The sequence below is a fragment of the Ailuropoda melanoleuca genome, chromosome 7, assembly GCF_002007445.2.
Source record: "Ailuropoda melanoleuca isolate Jingjing chromosome 7, ASM200744v2, whole genome shotgun sequence".
NCBI lineage: Eukaryota > Metazoa > Chordata > Mammalia > Carnivora > Ursidae > Ailuropoda > Ailuropoda melanoleuca.
This window is the reverse complement of record NC_048224.1, coordinates 89,595,035-89,605,906: the sequence shown is the minus strand read 5'-3', so window position 1 is coordinate 89,605,906 and position 10,872 is coordinate 89,595,035. Positions and strand designations below refer to the sequence as shown.

Genomic DNA, 10,872 nt, shown 5'->3' with positions numbered 1-10,872 from the left:
TGGGTGTCTGACGGGTCTCAGAGTGGCCAGCCTTTCTCACATGCTGGAAGGCTCTCCAGGCTCCTCTGCTAGAGAGTTCAGGTGAGGTTTTCAACCCTGTGTTGTGAGGGCTCAGTCGCCCATCAGGGAGTATATGTTATGAGGGGACATGGTGTCAAACAGGCCAAAGTAAAAGATTAGAAGGAGGAGGCGCTGGCGGGAGGATGAGGAAGCTAGGCCAAGTAGACCAGAGCAGGTGTGTGGTTCGGCCGAGAGAGGGAGATCAGGCATGGATGCATCCAAAAAGGGGCAGGCTTCTGGTGAGGACACTGTGATCCTCAAGGGTAGAAACCAAGCACGTAGTTTTCCTTCTGTACCTTCAGTCTAGCTGGTTTACGTACTTTGCTTCCATCACTGGACAATAATAGAAGCTGTGAGTGGTCATGAGTTCCATTCAACATCTCTGGAAGCCTTTAGCTGCTGTAGAGCCTTCACAACATTTTAAAAAACCATTTTAAACAAATGCTATTTAAAGTCCTTTGACATTTTGAACACATTAACCTCCAAAATCTAATATATAAAGTTAATAAATATGGTGGCTAGAGCTTGAGAGTATTATGCTAAGCAAAATAAGTCAGTCAGAGAAGACAAATACCACATGATTTCATTCATATGTGGAGTTTAAGAAACAAAACAAACAAGCAAAGGGGGAAAAAAGAGAGAGAGAGAAACCAAGAAACAGACTCTTAACTATAGAGAACAAACTAATGGTTACCAGAGGGAGGTGGGTGGGGGATGGGTGACATGGGGGATGGATGACAAAGGTGATGGGGATTAAGGAGAGCACTTGTCGTGATGAGCACTGGGTGTTGTTTGGAAGTGTTGAATCACTACATTGTGTGCCTGAAACTAATATTACACTGTATGTTAACTAACAGAAACTCAAATAAAAACTTTAAAAAAAATAAAGTTAGTAAAGATGAAAGTTTCTGCAATACTGAAAACGCTATTTCAGATACAGAAAAATTTATCATTGGGATAAATCAACGAATAGATCAATGGTAGAGAAATGAAGGCTCGAAGACTGTTAGACTTATACCTATATACGTTTGAACATTTTTCCCAAATGAAAATAAAAATAGCAGAAAAGCATGCAGAGCAGCAGCAAGATACAAGCCAACTGCAACTGGGGCGGGGGGAGAGCTTGCTATTTCAGGAGGCAAAGCACACATTTATTCGGAGTGCTCGGTAAGACCTGACTTGCTTTTGATTTGACATATGAACTGAGAACAAAGGTGAACGTGGATTACCTGGGAATAGGGATATATCGGAGTTTCTTTGATTGAAGATCAGTGATTTCTATATAACCAGCTGTTTGTGGAGGGGTCACATCTGCAAACAAGTCATGACATGAGAAGGGTATTAAATTACTGCACGATGCCAAAATAAGGCCAGAAGAAAGCATGAATGTTGCTAAAAGTGGAATAAAGTTACCAGTAGCCAAAGGCAGAGCTCTGAGACCCACCTGACAAGGTCCTGGGCCAAGTCTAGTCTCTAGGGTTTCGTTTATCAATGAAACACAAAGATCGTTAAATATATGCATATTAGGCCATGATTCTTTACTGTCAGAAAATGACCTAAGTTCTTTTCATTGTCTTTGCTAGCTTCCCAAGATGAGACGTTTTAGCACTGACAGCTTATTTGAAAAGATGTCATCACCCAATTCTGTTTGTCCTTCCTCGGAAGTCACAATGACAGTATAATGTAGTGGACGCAGCACCCACTTTGTAATCGTACTGGCCCGGTATACAATCCTGGCTCTGACGTTTCTGAACTGTGTTTTATGCTGGTCAAGTTAGTTATCTCGCTTCTCTTGTCATTTGTAAAATGTGGGTAACAACAGCACCCGCGCCTCATAGACATTATTTTGAGGATGAGATGCACTTAGTGACCGGAAAGGACTTAATCAGTAGTTGCTCAGCACACACGGTACCTGTAATTTTCAGGGCCCTCTGAGACAGGAGAGGGTGAGGTGAGGATGGGCCCATGGGGGTGAGGGCTCTGGATCATGGAAACGATGAAAGGGTCGGGGAAGGAGAGGGTATGACATACAGGGGCCAGAGCCCCCACCTCCAATTCTGGAGTTGTTTCCCAGCCAATTCCAGGGCTCTGCTGACTTCCCTTCCAAAGCTCTGAGTATCACCGCTCATCATTGCTCGCCACCACTGCTGCATACCAGAAACCCTGCTCAGTCTTTGTGGACAACAAAGACTCATGATTCCTGCTTGAGTGAGGAGGAAGCTGAAGCTAACAGAGGTGCGATGATAATGTGACCTGCTTGAGGCGACACGGCTGGAGAGTGACAGAGATGGCTTTCAAACCCCGGCCTTCCTGGCTTTGAAATCTCTGCTCTGCCCACCACTCCACACAGCTCCTGCCTAAGCTGACCCTAGGGTAACAATTTTTTTTTTTTTTAAGATTTTTATTTATTCGACAGAGATAGAGACAGCCAGGGAGAGAGGGAACACAAGCAGGGGGAGTGGGAGAGGAAGAAAGCAGGCTCATAGAGGAAGAGCCTGATGTGGGGCTCGATCCTGTAACGCTGGGATCACGCCCTGAGCTGAAGGCAGACGCTTAACCGCTGTGCCACCCAGGCGCCCCTAGGGTAACAATTTTTAAAACAGCCTCATTTTAGAAGATATTGGTCATTAATGTCTCTTGAAAAAAAATCTCCCCTACACAGAATCCATATTAAAGATTTTTGTCTGCTGTCTATCTTTTATTACAACTTCAGGTTAGAATGAGATATCCAGGATGTTCACACTGAATTTACCCAATGTAGTTTACAAAAAATAAGAAACTTGGCATTTTTATTTCATGTTTGCAGCCAGAGGTTTCTGAGTAAACCCTCTGAAAAATTCAAAACTCAAAATACGTCTTATTTATTCAACAAACATGGTTAGGCTTACTTTGCACCAGACACTATACAAAGCACTGAGGAGAGAGAAGATGTGATTCCTGCCTCATCTGAGGAGCCCACAGCAGAAGAGGAACATTCCTTAAAAAAAAAAAAAAAAAAAAAAAAAAAAAAAAANCCACACACAGCAAAATAAAACCCACCGTGGGCCTTTGGGGACCAATGGGCCTGGGGGTTAGGTATGAGCTGCAGAGCAAGGCAAGAAGGAGTGCCAGAGGTCAGAGGGTTAGGAGGAAAGGAAGGTCATGTCCAGGGATAGCAGAGGGTAAGAAAAGAGAGTTACTATGGTAACCTGACCACCCGGCTGGACTGGCTGTCCCTAGATGGCCATTTATATACAACAAGCATGCTTACCATCAGTCACACACAGCCTGCATTGGAAATGCTGCCTGGGATAGGAGGTCAGTCTTGGATAAAGTTTTGCACCATCTATCACTTTTGACAGTTCCTGCTGCTAAGACCCAGCCGAAGTAGGTTGAATTATTTATAGTACCCAGGTTCTTGGCCAAAAATGACCAGTTATTGAAGCGGTTGGGATGACTAGAGCTGCCTCATTAACCAACTTACATTTTGGCTTGTCACTCACGGGTGTTTTTTTAATAAGTAGTAGTATTAAGCTGAGCTGTGGCCACCAGTGCTTTCAGACGGTCCGTGAACGCAAAGTAAGCCAACTGATTTTAAAATATCTTTTCTTCCACTGTGCAAATTAATTCCATGGCATAAAGAGGGTGAGAAAATGCAGTAATGGCTGTGTCTATTTCAAGAAGGGGAAAGCAAGAATTTTACTCCTGGTGCTAAAAAATATTTTCACGTATCAGAAAAGGCACTTTGTGGCTATAAAGCACTTTTCAAAGCAGTATTAAGGGAGTGGTGGTGGTGGTGGTGGTGGTAATGGCGACCACTTGAAAAATAATCAGCACTGATGTTTACTGATTTGAAAACAAATCAGCTCAGAATACATGACTGAATCAAGGAAGTGAACACCACGGCCAGATTTCCCTCCAAACTTGGCAAAATCCTTGTCTATCCTTTTTATTTATTTTTTACTCTTTAAATAATTTTTTATTATGTTAGTCTTGTCTATCCTTTTTAAATGTTTCAACGCTGTAGGGAGGACAGAGGCTCAGTAAGTTTCCTTTACATTTATAACCCAGGTGGATTTCAAGGAGACGTACAAGCTGCGCGTGAGGAGTTGTTCGCTAATGATGGAACGGAAGTCATGGCTGAGTGCTTGCCACACAGCTCCTGCGAACAGTGGGGACAGCTGACGTGTACGGCACCAAGGTTAGGAGGAGGTATAGAAGTTGTCGGACAAATCAACCGAGAGCACATTCGGAGGGAAGATGAAATTATATTAAAAAATTCACTCCTTTTAGCAACGTAATTTGATGTACATCTGTTAACTACCAAGTTCAATGCACTTCTGTGTTCACAGATTAAGACTGATGTGTCTTGCAATCCTGCCAATGCCAAAAATTTGAATTTACTTAAAGTTCAAAACACAGAGTATCACTTTTAATCCAGAGTTGTTTTGTGTTTGAAGAGCTCAGGTCTGTGACGAAAAGAAAAGAAAAGAAAAGAAAAGAAAAGAAAAGAAAAGAAAAGAAAAGAAAAGAAAAGAGAAGAGAAGAGAAGAGAAGAGGGGAGGGGAGGGGAGGGAAGGGAAGGGAAGGGAAGGTCCCTAATATTTAACTAGAAAAAAAAAAAAAAAGACTGGAAGAAAGTAGTAAATCTCTCCCTGTCTTCATTAAACAAAACTTATGCCATCTTTGTGAAAGCCATCAGGAGAATAGCCTTTAAAGCTTCTACTGATTTCTTTAATAAAAGGCTGATATGCATTAGTTCCTGACTAATCAGAGGGTTGGATTCTACTTACTTAAAAAAAACAAAAACAAAAACAGTTTTTTATACCAGTGTCAGCTCACAGATTGCTTCTTAACCAGAGCAAAGATATTTCTTACGCCATCATCTTTCCTCTACTACTTTGGAAGTTATATACTTTATTCCTAACTTACTGACACACAAACTTAATATCGTATCTTTCCTCCCGAACAATGTAAGGCACTTAGAACACTTTAACATTAGTCATTCCTCTCCTAACTTGAGGATTATAATTGTCTCATAGTTTTGATATATGCTTCTTAAAATTTCACAAACTTTTGTTATTTTTGTTCCTTATAATTAATGCTTGTTAGCCATATATTTACTACTTTCTCATGTATTCTCATATGAACTGGTTGATCCTTAGGCCTGTGCACAGCTATCCTCCTGGGATCTCCCTTCATCATTCTCCTAGGGATTTTTTTTTTAACAGCACACATTTATAAAATTCTTCCTACGTGCCAGACACCATTCTAAGCACTTTATATATATTTTAAATATTTAAGGAATACTACTTAAACAAATGAGGGGAATAAAACTAACAATGAAGAGAAAAATGGTAAAAGATATAAACAGGCAATTCTCAGAAGAGTAAATCACAACATATGAAAAGATTCTCAAAGTTATTAAAAATTAGGGAAAGATAAACTGACACCACAATAAAAGGTCTGATCCCTACAAGAGTCAATAAGGATGGGGAGCGTCAGGACCTCTTTTATGCGGCTGGAACAACGCAAGGAAGCAATTTGGTAGTTCTACTCTTCGATATATACCCTACAGACTCTGGGCATGTACACAAGGAGAGGGGCACAAGGGTATTCACTGCCCATTATCTGTAATAGCAAAAGCTGGAAAGACCTAGTGTGCGCCAACAGAGACTGCATGAATAGACTATAGCGTTCGGCGTGGAAAGTAAATGATTGAGCTATCGATATGGATCATCTCCTTGGACCAAACTCTAGTCAGGCTCCTCTGGATCCTCTTCCCAAACAGGCATCAACTTTTGGGCTTCAGTGTTCATCTCTGTACTGTTCACTTTTAGCAAGAGTCCTGCTAAGTCAGTTTACCCAGAATTCCCCACCCCCCACATGCGATCAGGTTCCTCAGCCTTCACCATCCTCGAGGTAAGGTCTAATCACCCTGGCCTGCCTTCAGCAAGAACCCTCCCAGGTCAATTTAATCAGAAGTCTTCCTTTTCCCTGATTTCCTCTTAGTAGTTTTCTATCCACTGATCCCTACCAACAGTTAGAAGATCTATATTACCTGATTTTGACACTCATTATAAAGTAGTGTCAAAGCTAGAAAGTAATCGAGTGTGCTATTAGCGAAGGGATAGACACAGAGATCAATGGAACACAGTACAAATTGCAGAAACGGACCCAAACTTATGTGGTCAGTGATTTTCAGCAGAGGTCCAACTGCTGAACTTCAGTGGAGATAGGACAGATCTTCCAGCAAATGGTGCTGGAACAAGTGAATATCTGCATACAAAACAATGAGTCTCAATCCACACCTTGTACCATACAAGAAAGTTATCTTAAAATGGAACATTAAATGTAAAACCTAACACTACAAAAATTTCTAGAAGGGAGACTTTCCCTTCATCAAAACAGGAGAAAATGTTGGAAAAGAACGTATCTGATAGATTTATACCCAGAATATATAAGGAACACAAAACTCTCAAAAAAAAAAAAAACCCAAATAATCCAAGGGCAAAAAAATCTGAGACATTCACTAAAGAAGGTGCACATGACAAGATGCTCAGCATCATTAGGCCCTGGGGAAAACATAAATTAAAATCATAATGAGATATTGCTGCACGACTACTAGAACGGCGAAAGACTGACTATTCCAAGTACTGACAAGGAGGCAGCGGAACTAGAACTCTCCTTCATTGCTGATCGGAATGCAAAAGGTTTTGTTACTTTGTAAAACAGTATGGCAGTTCTATCATAAAATGTAAAAATGCCATTCCTACGTATTTACCCAAGTGAAGCAAAGACTTATGTTTACTTAAAGATCTGTGAACAAATGCTCACAACAGCCTTATTCATTATTGTCAAAAAGTGGAAATGATCCAACTATCCATGAACTTGTGAATGAATAGACAAAGTGTGCTCATCCAACAAGAGACTACTACTTGGCAATAAAGTGAACTAGTGGCACACACAACAATATAAATGACTCTCAAAGACATGATATCAGGTGAAAGAAACCAAACTTGAAAGACCATATGTTGTATGATGCCATTTATATGAACATTCTGGAAAAGGCAAATCCATAAGGACAGAAATCAGGTCAGTCAGGGGACAGGGAGCAGGTGGAGAAGCTGACCACGAAGTAGCATGGGGGAGGTTTTTGGGGAGATGGAACTATTCTCTGTCAGTTATGGTGATGGTTACACAACTCCATGTGTTTGCCAAATTTGCAGAAATATACAAAAAAGGGTGACTTTTACTCTATATATACTGAACCTTAATAAGGACAAAGGCATATTTTAAAACTATCACTGTCTGATGCATGGAGAATGGGTAGGATGGGGAAAGAGTGGAAGAGGAAATGTTAGGAGGCTGTCAATATTCTAGTGCAAGATGGTGGTGATCTGGATGTTGGTAACAGAACTCTAATCAGGTGGGTGGAATCAAAACATATGAGTAAGGTTGTATCAAAAGGACATGGTAATTTATGATGGGATTAGATACAGAGGATGAGAGAGAAGAAGTATCAAGGTAGACTCCCAGGTACACTGAATTCTAGTACAGAATTTCTTATATTTTCTGGAATGGTGTAATGCCACCGGACATGTCACATGGGGTTCCCCCTTTCTGAAACAACTGCTTCATTTGATTCACTCCCACTTATCTCTTCAAGGGTGAGCTTATAATCACCAGTCTGGACTGTAAGCTTCTCCTTTTATAGATTACCTTGTGAATATTCCTATCACAGCACTGTACTGAGATTGTCACTTTATTCATGTGCCTCATCTACCTTAAGAAATATTTTGAGGGGGGCGCCTGGGTGGCACCGCGGTTGGGCGTCTGCTTTCGGCTCAGGGCGTGATCCCTGCGTTGTGGGATCGAGCCCCACATCAGGCTCTTCTGCTGTGAGCCTGCTTCTTCCTCTCCCACTCCCCCTGCTTGTGTTCCCTCTCTCGCTGGCTGTCTCTATCTCTGTTGAATAAATAAATAAAATCTTTAAAAAAAAAATATTTTGAGGAAATGGTGATCTCTTTGGAAGGAACTAATTCTAAATATTATCATATAACCAGGACTTGTCAAACCCAGTAATAGATTATAATACATTTAGCATTATATTTATTAAGTCCACAGTGATAATAACGAATGTAAACAGGATAACATGTTACTACCACTATGATGCAATTAGTAATCAGTGGCTCAACGAGCAAACATTTTCATAATTATCCATTATGAAGAAAGCCCGTGTGGTTCAGCGAGAAGAGCCCTAGGCTTGGGACTGGAAGACTTGGTGCAGATCTGGGCTCTGATGGTCACTGGTGGTGCGGCCCTTGGCATGCCGTCATACTTCCCTTCGTCAGCCTCCCTGCATACAAGTTCGAGAGTACACTGACGACAGAATGGGGATTTGAAGATTAAATAAATGTATACAAGGAAAAGTGATCGGCTCAGGACCTGGCCTATGTTTTGCAGTAATAAATGTAAGAGGACTGACTCTGAGAGCGCTGCTAAGGGGATCTGTCTGCATGAGTCCCTGGCCGTTCATCACAGGAATTTCAGAAGAATGTGGGCCCCATTTTCTATGCCCGATGGTCTAATAATTTTTAAAAGTCTCTTTGAAAACATTTTCTAAGTAAAGTTATTGTATAGATTGTAAGGCAAAGGAAGAAGAGTTTTAACAGCAGTGCTTCCACCACACACTGTGAGAAAGTGAGTGAAAACTTTCTGAGCACACAGGTAGCTCTTTTTAGCTACTAGACCCTGGTAGAATTTTTCACATTTATACATACGGAGCAATAATGATAAATTAAATATCCCTACCAAAAGCAAACTACCTTTACTACTTTGGCAAATTAGGAGTTGGTAAATTTCTTACCTTTTGGGTAGACATCTTTTAGAGGGACTTCTCCTGGGGGCAGAATCCTGACTATCTGATTGGTATCTAAAAGAGTCACACAATTGCTCTGTTTTGGAGTTTCACTTTTCTTCTTTCCTCCATAGAATGCTCTATCCATGACACTTGGTTTATTCAAGGATGATGGCCTTTTCCAAGAATAGACTTCACTGGGTGACTGAAAGAAGGAAAAGATTAAAGTATTGAAATATAGGGGTGCCTGGCTCAGTCGGTTAAGCATCCACCACTTCATCTCAGCTCAGGTCTTGATCTCAGCGTCCTGAGATCAAGCCCCACGTTGGGCTCCATGCTGGGCATGGAGCCTACTTAAAAGAAGAAAGTACTGAAATATAGTTGAACCTTGAACAACACAGGTTTGAACTGTGTAGGTCCACTTATATCTGGATTTTTTACAGTACAGTAAATGTGTTTTCTCTTCCTTATGATTTTCTTAATAACACTTTCTTTTCTCCAGCTTACTTTATTGTACATGTATAATGTATGTAACATACAAAATGTGTGCTAATCGACTGTTTGTTATCAGTTAAGGCTTCCAGTGAACTGTAGGCTGTTAGTAGTTAAGTTTTGGGGAGTCAAAAGTTATTCATGGAATTTTGACTGTGTGAAGGGGGTCAGTTCCCTAACCCCCATGTTGTTCAAGAGGCAACTGTACTGTAAACTACATTCACCACACCTGCTACAATGCAGCCCTTTAAGCTGATATGAGTGGTAAGCTTGTATTTCACAAGTATAAGGAAATCAAATTAGGGGCGCCTGGGTGGCTCACTCGTTAAGCATCTGCCTTCGGCTCAGGGCATGATCCCAGGGTCCTGGGATCGAGCCCCACATCGGGCTCCCTGCTCTACTGGGATCCTGCTTCTTCCTCTCCCACTCCCCCTGCTTGTGTTCCCTCTCTCGCCGTCAGTCTCTCTCTCTCTGTCAAATAAATGAATAAAATCTTAAAAAAAAAAAGAAAAGAAAATCAAATTACTTCTTAACCTGTTTGAATTTTGGTATAGAAAATAGCTGCTTCATCAATAATCATATTTTTCAGGCAAATGTGAAATATACAACATATTTTTTTTTTTACCTTGAAATGAATTACAACTAAAAAGAGGGACTATAACAATACAGTCAGTTTAAAAATGAGACAAATATCTAAGACATCCACCCTCTGGCATTACCAGCGTTCTGAAGTCCCTGAGTGCTCCTTCCCATTCACATCTCCTTCTGTCTGCCCTAGATGTTTAGAACTCTTCTGGAATTTTGTGGGTTTTTTTCCTTTTGCTTTACTTAAAATTTTTACCATATATGTATTTATCCATCCCTACCCCAAGATCATAGATATTCCCCAATGTATTATCTAAAGTTTTAAAATTTTGTCTTTTACATGTAAGTCCTTAACCCATTTGGGATTTATTTTTGTGAATGGCATGAAGCAGAGATTCATATTCATCCTTTTCTCACATGGACAACTAACTGCCCAAATACCATCAAATACCAAAGAGCACTGATCAGCACTGCTATTATAAAATACAGTTCTGAATATGCACGCATCTGCTCCTGAGCACTTCATTCCGCTCTCTTATTTACCTTTCTACCCTGCGTCTACCCCATTGTCATAGTTACTAAAGCTTTATAATAAGCCTTGAAATTTAGTATGGCAAATACCTCTGCTTCCCCTTGGTTCTTCTTCAGAAACGTCTTGATTATTGTTTGTCTTTGCTCTTTCATAAAATTGTATGACAGTTAGATTTGCTCTGCATCCTTGTCAGTATTTGATATTGTCGGTATTTTTTTATGTTAGCCATGTAGTAGTGTCTCATCGCGATTTTAATTTGCATTTCCTGAAAGACTAATGATGTTGAACATCTTTTCATGTACTTAATCTTTGTATCCTCTTAAATCGCCTGTTCAAGTCTTTTGCTTTTTCTTCACATTTACCT

General features: G+C 40.6%; 1 protein-coding gene across 5 annotated transcripts in view; it reads right to left on the bottom strand.

Annotated features, from left to right (window-relative positions):
* The window catches only part of VWA8 (von Willebrand factor A domain containing 8), a 344,886-nt gene that overhangs the window by 94,532 nt on the left and 239,482 nt on the right, over positions 1-10,872 (bottom strand). For all 5 annotated transcript variants that reach the window (XM_034665237.1, XM_034665238.1, XM_034665239.1 and 2 more), the window contains 2 exons: positions 8,909-9,104; positions 1,290-1,371 (listed from right to left, as the gene is read on the bottom strand). In XM_034665237.1, coding sequence (XP_034521128.1) covers positions 1,290-1,371; positions 8,909-9,104 — 278 coding nt within the window. The remainder of the gene's footprint in view (positions 1-1,289; positions 1,372-8,908; positions 9,105-10,872) is intronic.